Raw genomic sequence first — 19,978 nt, forward strand, 5'->3', positions numbered from 1 at the left:
CACTGGGTCGGAGTGGACTGGGCTTTTCAATGATGAAAGAAGTATTGCAATCCAATTCAATTTGTGTTTAGTTAGCCTATTGTATATCGTTGCTGTCGGAAGGAAACGACTTTTCTTTCTTTTTTCATGTATCAATACTATTGAACACCCTTTACGTCTGTGTGTTGGTTAAATAATATTAAACCAATGAAATGTATTAAAAAAATCACACCCGTGTGAACTGAGTGGTGTAAGGTTTTATATAGCATGATCAGCTGTGGTCTGACGTAATGTCTGACGTTAAAGATCTTTGGCTAGGTAGACTCGTCTTCTGATGTGATGATTTGTGACCATGAAGTTGATTCAGCTGGAGTTTTTGTCCGATGTGAGGTATTATATAAGGTAAGGTATTATGTAGCCTGATCAGCTCTGATCTGACGTAATGAAATCACACCTGGATGTGATTTCACAACTGGCTTTTTTTGTGCAGAGAAAATGAGCATGGTTGCTACGGTCATCCAGTTCACCCGGGTGTGATTTAATTACGTCAGAAATTATTTTGAACATAGCAACCATGCTCATTTTTTTCTGCACACAAAAGCCAGTTGTAGGAGTGGTTTACACCACTCAAAAATCACACCCGTGTGAACTGAGTGGTGTAATATAGCCTGTCTGACGTAATGAAATCATGTCTGACGTAATGAAATCACACCCGGGTGAACAGGGTGAACATAGCAACCATGCTCATTTTTTCTGCACAAACAAAGCCAGTTGTAGGAGTGGTTTACACCACAAAAACAGAGCTTCGGATAAAACCTCTTAAATGGACCCTCAAACTCTCTGCTAAAGCATGCAGCTAACTCCACCTCTCGTACAGGCAAGTATTGACAATATATAAAGTCACAATACCAACTTTGACAGTTATTGTTATATATAAGATATATGGTTTTATTCATTTAAATGAAATATATTTTCATTTCCTGAAAAATTAACATTTTGTAGTTATGCAGGTGATAGCGGCAATATATAGTCAGAAATTGAGCCAAGGCCCATGACGGTGAAACAATACAAGTTGGAGATACCCTGGCCCTCTTCCTGTTTATTGTGGCGATGGACCAGGCCCTGACACTCACAATGTCACAGACCATCACAAAATGTACCCCCCCCCCCCCCCCCTCTCTCTCTCTCTCTCTCTCTCTCTCTCAGCTGTCACTATACTATCTGTCTCTCGTACACCGTTTGTCACTCAGCTGTCTTATACTGTCTGTCTCTCTATCAGCTGTCCTACTGCCTGTGTGTGTGTGTGTGTGTGTGTGTGTGTGTGTGTGTGTGTGTGTGTGTGTGTGTGTGTGTGTGTGTGTGTGTGTGTGTGTGTGTGTGTGTGTGTGTGTGTGTGTGTGTGTGTGTGTGTGTGTGAGTGTGTGTGTGAGAAAGAGAGAGAGAGAGAGAGAGAGAGAGAGATACATAGATCATGTATCTGGTCAGTCAGTCTAAGAATAGTCACAAACAGAGACTGTTTGCAAGTCTGACACAGAAGAGAAGAGGAGAGAGATTAACCACAACCTTTGGTATAAAAGTAAGAACATCTACTGCAAATATTAATATTACTTAACATTACTACTATATGGTTACTTAACATTACATGTACACTGTATTACACACATTACATTACAGAAACTATGGTTACTTTAACATACTTAACAATGCATTACTACAGTGGTTAGTCAGATTTTCGTCAGATCATTGTGAGCTTGTGGATCGGCTATTTTCGAAATATGTCCGAAATGTGGGCTATATAGGGCTGAAGTGGTAAATGTATATGGTTTGTAATAATAATACAAATCTACAAATAAACCAATAACATTTTTCAAATAAATGTAGTGGCGTAAAAGTACAATATTTGGATCTGGGATGTAGTGCAGTAGAAGTGAGTAGAAGTATTGGAAAATGACATTACTCAAGTAAAGTACAAATATCTCAAAAGTGTACTTACATACAAAATGTACTTCGCTACTTTACACCACTGCAAAGAAGACACAGTTTTTGTTATTATAAAGATCAAGTGAAGTCATTATAATATGATAATGTGGTTAATAATTGTTTCTTTGGGAAATTAACGCGACTTGCGTCTCTAAGTAGTGGAGCACGGACATTCCGCCATCAACCTCTATCATTGCTCTTACTATCAACAGATAGTATAAGTACAAAGATATTAGCTTGGTTATTACCTCCCAGCGGACCGGCGGCACAGATCTAATGTTTGATTTTAATTACGCATGTGATATAACAATTTAGAACAATTTAGGCATTTAGCAGACGCTCTTAATCCAGAGCGACTTACATTAGGCAAGAACAAAAGTATGGGAATACATCACATATATAAAATGCATTTATCAAGAAACATGCGTAAGCTAAGAACGTAACTAGAACATATCTATATAATGACACTATACATATTAACTATACATATATACTATACTATGCTATACATATGTACTATGATGTGCTATGACTACATACAATGCAATTATTGTGCTGTCTACATGACATGCTATAAGTCTGTTTCAAATGCTATCTAAGTCTAAAAAGTGCTATCTAAGGGGGTATGATAAGTGCTATGGGCCTATCTCCTCCTATGTCCAGCTTGTTGTGTATGTGCTACCACAAACTTTGTCCGACACAAACATTAAACCCATTCACAATGAACGGACAATTCTGAGTGTTCGTGTAAACACAAACATTGCGTAAAACATTGAAGACGAAGGTGAGGACGCAAATTCTGATTGGCCGGAATGAGATCATGTATGATGATGTACAATGATAAGATCTCCCCTCACAGGTGTGACATAATTGATTGATTGATTGAATAGTTTATTAGATGTATATATGTATGAATATGCTCTTATCATCGTACATCATCATGACGTAAAATAGACACTACTGTATGCCTATTTGCTCCTATTTGCTATTCTCCATTCATTGTCAATGGGAATTTAATCTTTGTGTAGGACAAAAATATTTTTTTGCTCAGACACATAATGACGTTGTCAAAGGGGATATAATGTTTGTGTAAGATGAAAATCTACACTAATATAGCTGAAGTGAATATATATTCTGCCCCTCAGAAACAGCAACAACAGAGTACAGTCAAACACTTATTCCAAAAGGGTTTACAGTGCCCCAACAAAAAAAAGTCCTTGTTTCCATTTAGGCCCAATTAATCAAATGTTTTATCGTCATGATTTACCAGGATCCTGGATGGCTGGATTCTATAGACTTAAAACTAGAAATGCACTCTGTCGAGCTGCCATCTTGCGCTTTGCACACAACTTACCGTCCCTCCCCCCCCCCACCCCCCCCCCCCCCTTCTGCCACCACTTTGACACCTCTGGTCTATTCTAGACCACCTAACGTGCGAGGATGTCATGCATATGTATGTTCTCTTTCCCATTGTAAATGTCAAGCATTCTTTGACAGATGGGCAAACAGAAAGTATCAGCATCCATGGACTTTTTAAGTTATGTCAAATCAATTTAATTTGCCATCAGCAGACTCCAATAGAGGGTATGCGCGTGACATCCTCATCAAACCCGGAAGTTATGCAGCAATGAAATGAAATGAAATGATTACTATATTTACCCAGGGTATCTGGGCTAAGCTCAAGAACTTGTTTCCAGCCAGGCCCTGCTCATAGAACATTTCATCGTAGTGGTTCAATGCCTTGTTCAAGGGCACTTCAGCGGTGGTAATTTTAACGTGTCGGACCGCTGATTCGAACTGGCAACCTTCCGGTATCAAGACCGCTCCTCAATCCGTTCGGCCACCGCTGCCACAATGTCTACTGAGTGTCAAAAAAACTACTTTCTGGCCTTGACAACCCCTGCATCCAAACAGAAAAGTCCTATTTGATTGCATTAAACAACGTTAAACAATGTTAAACTCACTTTGCATGTTGCTTTGCCACTCGATTTGCCACTCGATGTGCCATTCACTTTAAGCATGCGCATACCCTCTATAACGTTATTGAGACATCAGAGTTATATGTATATATAAATGCCGTTCCAGATATCCACTACAATGGGTTCCTATATAAATTTGAAACTCAAATTGGTTACGTCATCCACATGATGTCATTGTTGCCGCTCGGCCAATCTGGGATTGTGTATGTCGGTGGCCCCCTCGGCCAATTGGATTGGCTCCGTATGTTGGTTCCGTTGCTCGGCCAATCAGGGATTGACTGATGACGTAACTATGTATATTTATGTAAATATACACAATCCCCTAAACCGCCTCCCCCTGGCCAGCCGGGGCTCCTGATGGAGGGGAAAGGAACTGATTGGAATAACGTGTTCCTTCCACGCGCTACGTCCAACCAGGGAAACTCCCCCTGTCAGGTGTAAAGGAGCAACTTGGACACTCAGGCATGAAGGAAGCATGAGTTCAAGTCCGTTGCTCGCCCCATGTCCCCCATATATGGGGACTAGGTTGGCGGAGGGTGTGTAGAGCCCAGGATCACATTAGATATTTGACACAAAATGGGTTACAAAATCGTGGGATAAAAAAATATTTTAAAAGATATATACACAATCCCTGATTGGCCGAGGTAGTCACCGACATAATGCAGCCGAAAACAGTACTTATTGCGCAAGTAATAATTGATGAGAAAATCTCATACGGGAAAAAATAATGGAGTGAATTTGAGTGGAAAAACTAAATGTCAGCCACTGCTATGCTCCATACTGTACTATGTACTGTGCTGTTTATTGTACGCGAAGAAGGCCTAATATTCCCCTTTGTGATCCAGCACTGTCGTCGTAATATCTGGATGTGCTTGCAACTCCTGGACTGCAACATTTTGTCTTGTTATTCTCCCTTATCAGCATCACCATGGAGACAGCCGGACCTTCTGGAGCCTCTGGTCCGTCGTTGGACTATTCTGTCTACAACCGGTCTGATGAGGAGCTGATCCAGATAGCCATCGAACGCAGCCTCAGTGAAGACCACAATACAACTCCATCCACGGACACCAGACAAACTCCATGTCCGCCCAATGCAGAAGTCAGACAGCCCAGCAGCACCCGACACCTTCACAGAACCAGCGCTCAACCAGGCACCCGACACCTTCACAGAACCAGCACTCAACCAGGCACCCCAGTGACCCCACACCTTCACAGCACCAGCTTTAACTACAGTTCCCAGAATCCTCCGACTGCAAAGCCGCCAGATGTGTAGGTGCCTGTCGGACGAGTGCATGAACACATCTGTTCATTTCAGTTTAGACGTTAGGCTATAGATATAACTGGTGAATCATGACCATTACCATATAACATTTTGTGGAGGAAATAAATAATTAATTATATGATGTACTACATTTAATAAATACCCTTTGTATAGCGGTTTACATTTTTATTTCTTCACAGAATCAAAGGTGTTATATGGTCATGATTCACCAGGATCCTGGATGGCTGCATGGATTCTAGGCTTAAAAATAATTGATACTGTATATTTCTAAATCTCTATTGGAAAAATAAATGGCCAATTTGTCAGTGTGTCCAGAAAACCATGCTATGCTCTAGTCTATAGTATATAGGTAACCTATAGTTAGTGGAAGTATAATTGAAAAATCAATCCTGTCTGAAGTGAGTGGTGTAACAGCGCCCCCTGTTCACGGTAGCCTAAACATAGGGACATACAGACATAGGGACTTGGACATAGGGACATTGCTGTTCCTTGAAGCGGTTGCACCACTCAAAAACTTGCAGAAGAGGGGGCAGACTAAATAGTCAAATGCTGACAAAATCCCTGAGATGTTTGACATCTCAAGAGGTAGAGCAGGTCGTCCAATGATCCATGGGTCGGCGGTTCGAATCCCGGCTCCTCCTGTCTACATGTCGAAGTGTCCTTGGGCAAGACACTGAACCCCAAATTGCTCCCGATGTGCTGGTTGGTACCTTGCATGGCTTCCGCCGCAATCGGTGTGTGAATGGGTGAATGTAATGCACAATCTATGTAAAGCGCCTTGGATAAAGGCGCTATATAAATGCACCATTTACCATTTACCATTTACAGCACGATGAGTGATTTCATATAGACGAATGGTGACATATCGATATCGCAAAACATTGTACAGAACAAGTCAATAACACATCAGTAACAAATCAATAATAACATCCACACATCAATAACAGGTCAATAAAAGAGCAGTAACATGGCGGTACATCAGTAATGCACAGTAAATAATAATAATTGGACACATCATCAGTGTTGTTTCCTGCGGAGTCACTCTGTGTTTCGGGTCCATGCAATAGACATCCTCCTCCGGGCGACCCGACAGAGGCCGATCAGACCCCGGCCTGTGTCCAAGTGGCATGATACTTGGCTGAGGGAAGTATCCCCCCAGGCACAGCCCCCCCTCGGACAGGAGGGGAAAGATAATAATAATTTTAATCAAAACAGATTTACTATAGGCCTAATAAATATGCTGTATCACAGTATCGGCACCTTGTCCTATAGCTGGTTAATTGCCTGTGTCACGTAAAAGCCACTTTTCTGCGTGAAAATGTGCGGAAATGCGCCCGCACGAGGCGCGTGCACATGCATTTTGCGGCGCACCCCCTACTGAACGTTCAGCACCTCCTACTGTAAATATCTTCCCGCGGCCATGTTGGGTGCGTACTTAGAGGGGAAGATGGTTGATAGCTGGTGAGATTTTAGCAGCAGGTGTTAGCAACACTAAGGGGGCTCTATAGGCCATACATTGGCAACTGCATGGCGACCCCCCCCCCCCCCCCCCCCCCCCACACACACACACACACACACACACACACACACACACCTTCATATTGATATATTATTTATTTCAGCTGTTACAATTCCAAACATGCAAACATGACCTGCTTTAATTACTTCAATAGTACCAATTTTATTGTCTTTTTATGTCCAATGTATATTTGCATTTAAGTTAACATAGGAAGTAACTAAATGCATTTGAAATTTAATAAACATGTTACTTTGCAGGATTCCAATTCAAATTTAGCAAAAATAGCAGATCTACAAGCCATTACTACAATCCACAATCTGTGAGTTTGTATATTAGCTATTGTCAGAGCGAGGCGCCACATTGGTCCAGTGCTCGGGGATCTAAATTATAAAATTTTGAAGAAAGAAAAACTTGGGAAAAAAGAGCTCCTGAACTATGGTCGGCATAACACAAAGCTGTGAGATGTTTACATTACAGTATGCGGTTGTGCATTGTTTTCTAGGGAGGAGGAACCTCAGTTTGCGAAGATAAGGGCGATAAGGACGCTACTCAAACTCCACGTGTTGTCCAGCAAGCCTGACTGGCTGTCCATTCACCAGGCTGCCTTCCATGGCCAGGAAACCTGTCTCAGAGTGTTGCTGACAGGAAACACAGGTACTGTAACAGGCCCTTTCTTCTTGTCCTGCTGAGTAACATTTTAATAATGTATTATTTATTTTTTTCCAGTAACTAGTAACGTAACTATAGTTACATTCACATTTTGAGTAATAATATTACATTTACTTTTTTCCAAAAGTAACAAAGAAAGTTACTATTTTCACGCCTTGGTGGAACTGTGGGTTTGAGTGTTTATTTATAATGGTAGACTGACTGGGTTGGGGTCGAGTTGCTCTGCAGGCTGCTGATCCGCTCTAGATCTAGACTCTATAGGGCGGATGCGGAAATGCCTTTACTTCACAAGAATTATACCTAATTCTGTCCATAACCTCACAAAAGAACCAGGGGTATAGCACCAAATTCTGGGCCCTGGGACAAGCAATCTCCATTGGCTCCACATGGAATATTTTGTGTGTTTTTAAGAAATCCAAGCTTTCAAGAATGAGGGCCACACCTCCTTTTCTGCCCTCAGGACAAACTTATCCCTTTTGCACGACGCCGTTGAAAAACAGCGACATAAAATATATAGTATGATGATATGCAACAGATGAACGTAAACGTGTGTACAGTAATCAGGTGAGACATCACATCCCATGTCATTAATTGGGTGGAAAACTATTGATAACTTAATCAATAATTAAAATACTTTTGGCTCTTCATTGAGTAGCGGACCCTAAAATTGTGATTCAGATTAGGCCCCTCCCACTAACTTTGGACGCCAAGAAAACAGAAAGAAAAATATACTGTAATATGCTACAGTATACACGTTACTTATAGGTCAGCTATTTTCAAATAGCCTAAAGGTACATAGGCCTGAAGTGGTTAATGTATGTTCTGTGATGTATGCTTCATAATAACAATGACAATCTCTAAAGCAACTATTTTATAAAGTTTATAAAGTACAATAATTACTTCTGAGAGGTAATGGAGTAAAAGTATTAAACGATATTCCAGTAAAAAAAAAAGTAGGCTACTTAAGTACAGTACTTGAGTACTTGTACGCGCGTGTGTGTGTGTGTGTGTGTGTGTGTGTGTGTGTGTGTGTGTGTGTGTGCGTGTGTGCGTGCGTGCGTGCGTGCGTGCGTGCGTGCATGTTGTATCGGTACACCACTACATTGCCCAAAGAATCTTACAATGTGATGTTGTTTGAAGTGAGACTTTACAGAGAACATTTTTACATTTGAACTTTTTTGACTCTCAGCGGTGTCTTCTCTCCTCTATGAATTCTCTCATGACATATGAGACTACTTATCTGGCTGAACATGTTCCCACACTGGTCACAGTGGTATGGCTTATGTCCTGTATGAGTTATCTTATGACGTATGAGATTAGATCTCTGGTTGAACATTTTCCCACACTGGTCACAGTGGTATGGCTTCTGTCCTGTATGAGTTATCTGGTGAAGTTTGAGACTACTGATAATGCTGAATCGTTTCCCACACTGGTGACAGGCGTAGGGCTTCTCTCCTGTATGAACTCTCTGGTGCATTTTGAGAGCACTTTTCTGGTTGAACCTAGTCCCACACTGGTCACAGTGGTATGGCTTCTCTCCTGTATGAATTATCTGGTGTCGTTTCAGATGACTGCTTGCGCTGAACCTGGCCCCACATTGGTCGCAGTGGTAGGGCTTCTCTCCATTATGAATTCTCTTATGAATTTTGAGATTAGTTCTCTTGGTGAACATTTTCCCACACTGGTCACAGTGGTATGGCTTATGTCCTGTATGAGTTATCTGGTGTTGTTTGAGATCACCATTTCTTCTGAACTGTTTATCACACTGGTCACAGTGGTAGGGCTTCTGTCCTGTATGAATGATCTGGTGTTCTTTGAGATGACCGTTTGTGCTGAACCTAATCCCACATTGGTCACATGCGTAGGGCTTCTCTCCTGTATGAATTATCTTGTGTCGGTACAGATGACTGAATGTGCGGAACCTGGTCCCACATTGGTCACAGGTGTAGGGCTTCTCTCCTGTATGAATTCTCTGGTGTATTTTTAGAGTTTTGATTCTGCTGAACCGGTTCCCACATTGGTCACAGGGGTAGGGTTTCTCTCCTGTATGCATTATCTGGTGTTCTTTGAGATCACCGTTCCTGCTGAACCGTTTCCCACACTGGTCACAGTGGTAGGGCTTCTGTCCTGTATGAATTATCTGATGTTGTTTGAGAGAACTGTTTATGCTGAACCTAGTCCCACATTGGTCACAGGCGTAGGGCTTCTGTCCTGTATGAGTTATCTGGTGAAGTTTGAGTTGACTGTTTTGTCTGAACCGTTCCCCACACTGGTCACAGTGGTACGGCTTCTCTCCTGTATGAATTCTCTGGTGAGAAGTGAGAGCACATTTATGGCTGAACCTAATCCCACACTGGTCACAGGCGTATGGTTTGTCTCCTGTATGAATTCTCTGGTGCTTTTTGAGATGATTGCTCTGGCGGAAGCTTATCCCACACTGGTCACATGTGTAGGGCTTCTGTCCTGTATGAATTCTCTGGTGCTGATTCAGATGACTTTTCATGATGAACCTGGACCCACACTGGTCACAGGTGTAGGGCTTCTCTCCTGTATGAGTTCTCTCGTGAAGTTTGAGACTACTGCTCCTGCTGAACCTAGCCCCACACTGGTCACAGGTATAGGGTTTGTCTCCTGTATGAATTCTCTGGTGCTTTTTGAGATGACTGCTTTGGCTGAAACTTATCCCACACTGGCCACAGGTGTAGGGCTTTTGTCCTGTATGGATTATCTGGTGCTGTTTGAGATGAGCGCTCTGGCTGAACCTACTCCCACATTGGTCACAGGTGTAGGGTTTCTCTCCTGTATGAATTCTTTGGTGTTGTGTCAGATAACTTTTCATCCTGAACCTGGACCCACACTGGTCACATGAGTAGGGTTTTTCTCCTGTATGAATTCTCTGGTGCTGTTTCAGAATACTTTTCATGCTGAACCTGGACCCACACTGGTCACAGGGGTAGGGTTTCTCTCCTGTATGAATTCTCTGGTGCTGTTTCAGATGACCGTTTGTGCTGAACCTAGTTCCACACTGGTCACAGGTGTAGGGTTTCACTCCTGTATGAATTATCTGGTGAACTTTGAGACCACTGCTCCTACTGAACCTAGTCCCACACTGGTCACAGGCGTGGGGTTTCTCTCCTGTATGAATTCTCTGGTGACGTTTGAGAGCACTGCTCCAGCTGAACCTGAAGCCACACTGGTCACAGGCGTAGGGCTTCTCTCCTGTATGAATTATCTGGTGTTGGTTGAGATGACTATTTCCGCTGTAGATATGTTTTGGTTGATCAGGAAAGACATCTGGAATGGAGACTGAGGAGAGAGGGGAAAAAATAACATTAATACAATGTTTTAAAACAACATGCAGGCTGTGTTGTATTGTATGACTGCAGCAACTGCTAGGCAGAGATTGTCCGTTGGAACATTCCTGGCCTGCCTGATGACTGCATATCTCTCTCTCTCTCTCTCTCTCTCTCTCTCTCTCGCTCTCGCATGCATGCAGACACGCACACACACGCACACACGTGGGCACACGTGTGTGTGTGTGTGTGTGTGTGTGTGTGTGTTGTAACATTGGGACATCTGTTGGAACATTCTTGACCTGCCTGATGACCACAGCTCTCTGTTTTCTCTCTCTCTCTCTGGCATGCAGGCACCACACACACGGACACAGACACAGACACAGACACAGACACAGACGCACGCACGCAGATGAAAGAAAAGTTCACAGTGACATAAAAACATGCACATACCTATTCTGTGTAACTTTATCACAGGCTGCTTCAGCATGGCTGCCTGGTAGATCTGTTCCTTCTCTATTCTGTGTAACTTCACAGGCTGCTTCAGCATGGCTGCCTGGTAGATCTGTTCCTTCTCCATTCTGTGTAACTTTATCACAGGCTGCTTCAGCATGGCTGCCTGGTAGATCTGTTCCTTCTCCATTCTGTGTAACTTCATCACCGGCTGCTTCAGCATGGCTGCCTGGTAGATCTGTTCCTTCTCTGACATGGCAGCTGAAAAGCTGTTGGACGACATCTCTCTTTTAAAAACCCCAAATAGTTAATCTCCTTCAGTCCACTCTGATGGTCCACATAATCCACATTTGAGGCCCGCTTTTACCGTCTGGGATCTGACTTTAGTAGCAGATATTTCTTGTTGTTGACTTGACTCAGTCCTCTGCTCCGCTTCCTTCCTGACTATAGCCTCTCCCAGATAAACACTGGACAGAACAGTGCTTACATAACCTGGACCAACCCACTCTCCACTCACTCTCCACTCCCCACCCACTCTCCACTCCCCACCCACTCTCCACTCTCCACCCACTACTGCAGCGCTCACAGTCATTCTTGAGATAAGGGACAAAACGGGGCAATTAAGGACTATGTCCTACATAGAAGAGTCTTATTTGTGTTACAAATAAGTAAATTAATACAAAATAAAACTTGTAATTCCATTGCATATTCGTATGACAATCATTCATCAGGGTTTTTTGAGTGGTGCAACCACTCCAAGGAACAGCAATGTCTGTGTCCGTGTGACACATATGTGACTCGTGTTAACCTATGTTTGTATGTGAGGTAGGGGCGCTGTCGTGCCAGAAACAGAGAGAGAGAAATAGTGCTGCACTGTTGCCTGCTAATGAGAGTGAGAGAGAGAGGGGGGGGGGGGGGGGGGGGGGGGGGAGGCAGGGGAGTTGCACCACTCAGTTCACACGGGTGTGATTTTTTTTAAAGTTTCTAATTAAACAGGAAATACTGTAATACAGCTATTAGCCTGAAGACCCCTTTTCCACTTCGTTGTTTATGTTTGTTGCAAAAGTGGAGCACTCGGTCTGATAAGCATTAAATTGTTTGATATTTTAAACAAACAATGTTGAATGTGGTCACATCCTTTACATGTCAACTCCATCAGGACATTATTATGATCTTTGTTAAGATTGCAATATGAAGTTTAGCATTTTAGTTTAGGGTTAGGGTTAGCTAACAGCCGATGAAAAAACAGAATGGCTCCAGTGTACTACAGAGGGTTAAGATGAAAACATATTCCATTTTTCAACTCCATCAAACATCAACTCTGTCAGGTTTTGTGAGTTGAGTTGACGTAAATCTGATGGTCTGATGATCACTGTCGGGGGGTTCGGAGGGCCTGGCTGGGACCACCCTTCCCGGCAAGTTTTTTTCACCGTTTGGTGAAATTACACTATATCCACAGAGATGAAGTTCACTCTGATTTGATTATACCGCCAGCTGTCAGCTAAAGTAGAAGTCTATGACCAGCTAAAGTCTATCCTTACAGTCTGTGATTTTAACCATGAAGTGATCCATGGCGACATAAATGTAAACTGGAGTGATAAAAAGCAAAGAAAAAGGTAACAGACCACTACAATTTAAATCAATTAAACCCACAAGAATCACCAGCCATTCAGCAACCAAGACAGATTTACCGTTTTCAAATAAAGTAGAAAGAATCACTAAAACATATGATTTCTTAACAGGACTCTCGGACCACAATATTATATAATATTCTTCTGATCTTCTCCAGAAAACTCTCAAAACATTGTCTCAGTAAAGCAGCTCAGCCCCAACCAAAACAATCAAAACAATCCCAAAGTATCTGCAACATAGCTTTGAGGTCGCCCTACAAGGGCTTGAGTGGGATGATATAGTACATTGTGTGATGATGTTGAGAGGGGGTGCAGTATTTTACAATAAAAAATAGTCAAGGTGATGGAATCTTTTACCAGAAGAGGGAGCCAGAGGAATGGGCAAAAACATTACTCGGCACTGGATAGATAAGGAATGCAGAGGTTTAATGAAAAGCAGAGGTTTACTACTTAAACAGGCACTTAAGTCTGGCCTAACAACAGACTATTCTCCCAGGCCTGAAATTGAACGTATTCCTAAGGAAGGCCAAAGCTAGAGTTTATATCTCCATCAGAGAGAGTGCTAAAGGAAATGGCAAAAAGGTTTGGGAATACATAAACTGTCAGGGAAATACTATAGGCCTACGCAGGATAATAACAATTTAGAACTTAAAGGACAACTTTAGTTTTTTTCAACCAAGGTTCATGTTTTAGGTTGTTATTAGAGAAAGTAAAAGACGAGTGTTTTTTTTTCTTCATTTGCTGCTTTCTTTCGTTTTAGCGATTTTAGCAATTTTTTACAGGGGGGCGGGGGCATTCGAACATGGGGCTATGTATTTTGTTACACAATTTTATAGTGATTTTTCTTTATTAGTCCTACTAGACCCCAGGAAATTACATCTGGCCACAAAAGATCACAGGATCTACTGAATGTGAAGGGGGATACTATAGGGGGATGCCATACTGTTGTATGGCTCAATATGTCAGTTTGTCACCACTTCACATTCAGTTGATCCTGTGATCTTTTGTGGCCAGACGTAATTTCCTGGGGTCTAGTAGGACTATAGTAAATAATACAAAAAAGAATAACTAATAGTCTAGTGCACTTTGACAGTGTATATTACAAGTATTATTTGAAAGCAATATTGCACCATATGAGCAAGTTATTTATAGTTACAAATCCGTATCGCTCTTAAAAGAAAATCGCTGCTGAATCAGATGCACTTTACACCCAAGTACTTGCCTTGTGTATATGTGTTTTTAATGCTTTAAATGTGTTCTCTAATGTAAGGTACAGATTGCAGGGGCACCGTCCCTTGTTTATCCCATTTTGGGCGGGAACCCCTTTTGGTGTTTTAAGCATTATGTTATACTTTAGCTATTGAAAAATAGCAGATCTACGCAGGGCCGGATCTACCATATGGGCACTTTGGGCACGTGCCCAGGGGCCCTTGGGCACAAGGGGCCCCTCAAAAAAAAATGTCTGTTTTTTTTTAGCTCCACGGAAAATTTCCCTGCTAATCCGAATGAAATAAATGGTGTCTAAAAAGATTAGTGTTTTATTGTTGGTGAGAAGGCAGCTGAAAAGTGCAATTGTGTGTAAATCAGCAACAATGCGCTAGATTGGCTGTCACTCTGGGGGGGGTAGGCGACCGGAAATAGGCCAATATAACGGCATAAAACTGCCCCAAAACGGCTCCAAAACAACAAAAATGTTGCGCGCGCGTGAAGGGGGGCCCTTCGAGCTTCAGTGCCCAGGGGCCCTCAGAGGTGTTAATCCGGCCCTGGATCTACAAGCTCATGGCGCGGCACCGAGTGCCGCGATTTTTAAATCGTGAAAATGTAGTGAAAGTCTAGTTTGAATATATATTCTTTCAGAGCCAAACATTTTAACTCAAATCTTTGCTTCTGGGGGGTCCCTGGAGCAACATATTTTCAGATGGGGGTCGGCAGCCAATTACATATAATTCTGGGGGTCCTTGACATGAAAATGTTTGAGAATGACTGACATAGAAACATGGGTTTTTCAGAAAACTGTCAGGATTTAGAAGGCTTTTGTAGAATCGTCCTCGGGTCTAAATGGGTTATTTTAGGGCTACAGTATCTCCCCCCACCCCCCCGATTCAGTCCGGAGAACCGTCCTAATTGTGGTGCATGTAAAGTTGTCTGAGCGAGGTCTCCTCCCCCACGCGGGGTGGGGGGATCCATGAAGTCGACAGACTCGACACGTGACAGACATCCACGACCGTGTCACGAATAAACATCATTGGGAGAAGATTTTTACTCAAAATGTCCAACTGTCAGCGGTGTCTTCTGTCCTCTATGAGTTATCTCATGACGTATGAGACTACGTCTCTGGCTGAACCGTTTCCCACACTGATCACAGTGGTAAGGCTTCTCTCCTGTATGAATTCTCTGGTGTATTTTCAGCTGACTGATTGTGCTGAACCTGGTCCCACACTGGTCACAGTTGTATGGCTTCTGTCCTGTATGAATTATCTGGTGTCGTTTCAGATGATCTCTCTTCGTGAACATCTTCCCACACTGGTCACAGTGGTAGGGTTTCTCCCCTGTATGAATTATCTCATGACTTTTGAGAGCACCTCTCTGGCTGAACATTTCCCCACACTGGTCACAGTGGTATGGCTTATGTCCTGTATGAGTCATCTGGTGAAGTTTGAGACTAGTGTTCTCGCTGAATCGTTTCCCACACTGGTCACAGGCGTAGGGCTTCTCTCCTGTATGAATTCTCTGGTGTCGTTTCAGATGACTGATTGTGCTGAACCTGGTCCCACACTGGTCACAGTGGTAGGGCTTCTCCCCTGTATGAATTCTCTGGTGAAGTTTGAGATTTCTGCTGTGGCTGAAGTTTTTACCACATTGGTCACAGTGGTAGGGCTTCTCTCCTGTATGAATTATCTGGTGTTGTTTCAGATTACTGATTATGCTGAACCTGGTCCCACATTGGTCACAGTGGTAGGGCTTCTCTCCTGTATGAATTATCTCGTGTCGTTTCAGAAGACTGATTGTGCTGAACCTGGTCCCACATTGGTCACAGTGGTAGGGCTTCTCCCCTGTATGAATTCTCTGGTGAAGTTTGAGAGTACTGCTCTGGCTGAAGCTTATCCCACACTGGTCACAGGTGTAGGGCTTCTCTCCTGTATGAATTCTCTGGTGCTGTTTCAGATGACTGTTTGTGCTGAACCTAGTCCCACATTGGTCACAGCTGTAGGGTTTCTCTCCTGTATGAATTCTCTGGTGCTGTTTCAGATTACTTATCTTGCTGAACCTGGACCCACACTGGTCACAGGTGTAGGACTTCTGTCCTGTATGAATTCTCTGGTGCTGTTTCAGATGACTGTTTGTGCTGAACCTAGTCCCACATTGGTCACAGCTGTAGGGTTTCTCTCCTGTATGAATTATCTGGTGCTGTTTCAGATGACTTTTCTTGCTGAACCTGGACCCACACTGGTCACAGTGGTATGGCTTCAAGCTTGTATGAATTATCTGGTTATTTTTTAGATTAATATTTCTGCTATGTTTGAGTTGATCAGGAAAGACATCTGTGATGGAGACTGAGGAGAGAGGGGAAAAAAAACATTAATAAAATGTTTTAAAACAACATGCAGGCTGTGTTGTATTGTATGACTGCAGCAACTGCCAGGCAGAGATTGGCCGTTGGAACATTCCTGGCCTGCCTGATGACTTCAGCTCTCTCTCTCTCTGTGTGTGCGTGTGTGTGTGTGTGTGTGTGTGTGTGTGTACACACACACACACACACACACACACACACACACACACACACACACACACACACACACACACACACACACACACGCATGCAGTATTACTCCCGTTAGTCTACCAGTACTTTTCTGCTTTTCTGTTGAAGATGAAAGAAAAGTTCACAGTGACATAAAAACATGCACATACCTATTCTGTGTAACTTTACCACAGGCTGCTTCAGCATGGCTGCCTGGTAGATCTGTTCCTTCTCTATTCGGTGTAACTTTACCACAGGCTGCTTCAGCATGGCTGCCTGGTAGATCTGTTCCTTCTCTATTCTGTGTAACTTTATCACAGGCTGCTTCAGCATGGCTGCCTGGTAGATCTGTTCTTTCTCCATTCTGTGTAACTTTACCACAGGCTGCTTCAGCATGGCTGCCTGGTAGATCTGTTCCTTCTCCATTCTGTGTAACTTTATCACAGGCTGCTTCAGCATGGCTGCGTGGTAGATCTGTTCCTTCTCTGACACGGCAGCTGAAAAGCTGTTGGACGACATCTCTCTTTTAAAAAACCCAAATAGTTAATCTCCTTCGGTCCACTCTGATGGTCCACATTTGAGGCCCGCTTTTACCGTCTTGGATCTGACTTTGGTAGCAGACAGACATCTGGTTTTGACTTCACTCAGTCCTCTGCTCCGCTTCCTGTCTAACCTCCCCCACATCAACACTGGACAGAACAGTGCTTACATAACAAGGACCAACCCACTCCCCACCCACATTCCCCCAAATCTCCACTCCCCACCCACATTCCCCCCACTCTCCACTCCCCACCCACTCTCCACTCCCCACCCACACTCCCCCCACTCTCCACTCCCCACCCTCCCCCCACTCTCCACTCACCACCCACCCCCCCACTCTCCACTCCCCACCCACACTCCCCCCACTCTCCACTCCACAAGATCTGGAACTATCCATTTCAGAAAATGCTTTTCAACCAATGAAAGGTATTTAATACCTGGCAATCAATGTGTTAATTAATACTTTTCATTGGTTGAAATGCATTTTCTTAAATTGATCGTTGACTCGATCGTGATTCTGATGACAGTTGCGATGCTTTATAAACAAGTAAAGAATTTTAAAACAATCCTAAAAACAACCCGGAGCCAATATAGTGCAGCTAAAACTGGTGTAATATGTAATACTAATATTTTGACAGGAGACATCATGGCTCTTTGGGGGATTCTTTGACCTTCTCTCTGTTTAGTTTATTGTGTCTTGTTTCTTCCAGCCCACCCTGGCATGGTGAACAAGAAAACGGCGAAGGAACAGACAGCGTTGATGCTAGCGGTGGAAAAACAGCACGCAGGCTGTGTCCGTCTGCTGCTGGAGAATGGAGCTGATCCTGAAATTGTGAACGAAGATCGAGAGACTCCGCTCTATAAAGGTACCAGTGATGACATGCAGGAATTAGCAGTGTTATGTCTATTCAGTGGTACCCAATGCTGTTCCTTAGAGACCCCTACAGCTGATTAGATAGATAGATAGATAGATAGATAGATAGATAGATAGATAGATAGATAGATAGATAGATAGATAGATAGATAGATAGATAGATAGATAGATAGATAGATAGATAGATAGATAGATGGATGGATGGATGGATGGATGGATGGATGGATGGATGGATCGATGGAGATAGATCATAACACAAATACACAGCTCTTCTCTTACAGAAAGGAAAATATAATAGGCTACCAATCACACCGGGTTTCTATTCTATACCAGGATATTGATGGTTTTCTATTCTATTCTATTCTATTCTATTCTATTCTATTCTATTCTATTATTATCTTTTATTCTATATATTGACCGCCCCCAGTACTACTGATTTTACTATATCAAATACCAGGACTCCCTAACATCCTTAAAAAGAAGCTTTCAACATAGGTTGATCCTTGAACTCCATCGCAGAACACGTCTTCTCGCTATAACTATTTTATTTGCCTACTATTTTATTTAGTGGCTCGAGGAGAGATTATATCACGGTAAAATGTATTCAGACTTTCAAGAGGATTGTAAATAAATGTGTTACTCAAATATGAAGGTATAAAGGTTTCTAAAGGTATAGTGATGTACACATATATTCTGCCAGAGGGACTTCGATGGACTTCGTACCATGCAGATTCAAAAGCTGTATGATAAAGGATATCATGTTTATGTGTGTTCTCCCCAGCATGTGAGAGGAACAATGCGGAACTGGTGGCCATCTTGTTGAACCATCGTGCAGCAGTCAACACCCCATGTATCCATGGACATACGGCGCTGCACGAAGCTGCTCGCCAGAACAACGTGGACATCTGTGAGATGTTGGTCGACGCCGGAGCCAAACTCCAAGGCATGACTCCTCTGACTCCTCTGTCCATTGCCGCTCAGGGTGGAAAGTTAGAAGCGCTGTGCTTCCTTCTCAAACATGGTAGGTGGCATCATGCATGCCCCCCCCCTTACTGCTAGTATCCTATCCTACCAGGACCATTAGTACTGCTAGTAGACATACAGACAGAGTTCTATGTTGTGTGTCCAGGTGCTGATATTAACGGTGCTGCAGCTGACGGTGCAACGCCGCTCTATGAAGCGTGTAAGAATGGCCGTGTGTCCACCGTGGAGGTGCTCCTGTCTCTCAAGGCAGACGTCAACAGATCCACCAAGTCTGGTCTCCTGCCCATCCATGTGGCTGTGCAGAAAGATTACGCACGGTCAGAATACTTCTCTGTTTACAATCAATCACTACACTGAAGGTGCTTTACGGTAATGAAAAACACCAGGCTCTCTGTGTTGCTGTGTTTTATTGTCTACTTTTCGTTCCTTCAGTATCGTGTCCCTGCTGATTCCCGTCACGTGCCGGAACAGAATCATTATAAGCGGCATCAGTCCGCTACACATCGCCGCAGAGCACAACTGCAGTGACATCATGGAACTTCTCCTGGAGGCGGGATTCGACCCCGACTGCCAGCTTTCTGAAGAGCGACGCAAGAAGTACGAGGACAAACGCAGCACGGCACTCTACTTCTCCGTCTACAACAGCAACCTGGAAGCCACTGAGATGCTGCTGGAGGCTGGAGCCAACCCCAACCTGGACTTGTCCAAGCCCCTTCTCGTTGCCATCAAGAAAGGCTCTTTGGGGGTGGCGTCCCTCCTCCTGAAGTACGGAGCTGACGTGAATGCCTCCATCTCCACCAAGCCCTCTGCGTTTCCCTCTGCGGTGCTCCTTAGCATGGACCACCTCCCCATGCTCAAACTGCTGCTGGACCACGGCTGCAACGCTCGCTCCTGTTTCACCTGTGTTTACGGCAGCAAGCCTCATCCCACACAGACACACAGTGAAGAGCGGAGGAACTGGAACCGTGATGCTCCACGGAGCTGTGTCCAGGTGAGACCACTGTTATGTTTCTATTCAAGCTCACTCTTCATACATGACTTTTTGATTTCTTC

At 43.5% G+C, this 19,978-nt stretch overlaps 2 protein-coding genes across 2 annotated transcripts in view; one reads left to right on the forward strand and one right to left on the reverse strand.

Annotated features, from left to right (window-relative positions):
• The window catches only part of LOC306941109 (uncharacterized protein), a 62,306-nt gene that overhangs the window by 19,243 nt on the left and 23,085 nt on the right, over nt 1-19,978 (forward strand). The window contains exons 10-15 of the mRNA XM_079526424.1: nt 4,860-5,207; nt 7,242-7,393; nt 17,778-17,933; nt 18,723-18,962; nt 19,071-19,242; nt 19,358-19,916. Of these exons, the coding sequence (XP_079382550.1) occupies nt 4,860-5,207; nt 7,242-7,393; nt 17,778-17,933; nt 18,723-18,962; nt 19,071-19,242; nt 19,358-19,916 (1,627 nt within the window). The remainder of the gene's footprint in view (nt 1-4,859; nt 5,208-7,241; nt 7,394-17,777; nt 17,934-18,722; nt 18,963-19,070; nt 19,243-19,357; nt 19,917-19,978) is intronic.
• On the reverse strand, nt 7,557-11,472 carry LOC306940530 (uncharacterized protein; the record flags this gene model as incomplete). The annotated part of the gene is made up of 3 exons (XM_079525628.1): nt 11,155-11,472; nt 9,751-10,714; nt 7,557-7,572 (listed from the first exon to the last, which is right to left on the reverse strand). Exons 1-3 carry the CDS (start codon nt 11,435-11,437, stop codon nt 7,557-7,559), a joined length of 1,263 nt encoding a protein of 420 aa, XP_079381754.1. The 5' UTR covers nt 11,438-11,472.

This window comes from Electrona antarctica (genome assembly GCF_951216825.1).
Source record: "Electrona antarctica genome assembly, chromosome: 17".
Classification (NCBI taxonomy): domain Eukaryota; kingdom Metazoa; phylum Chordata; class Actinopteri; order Myctophiformes; family Myctophidae; genus Electrona; species Electrona antarctica.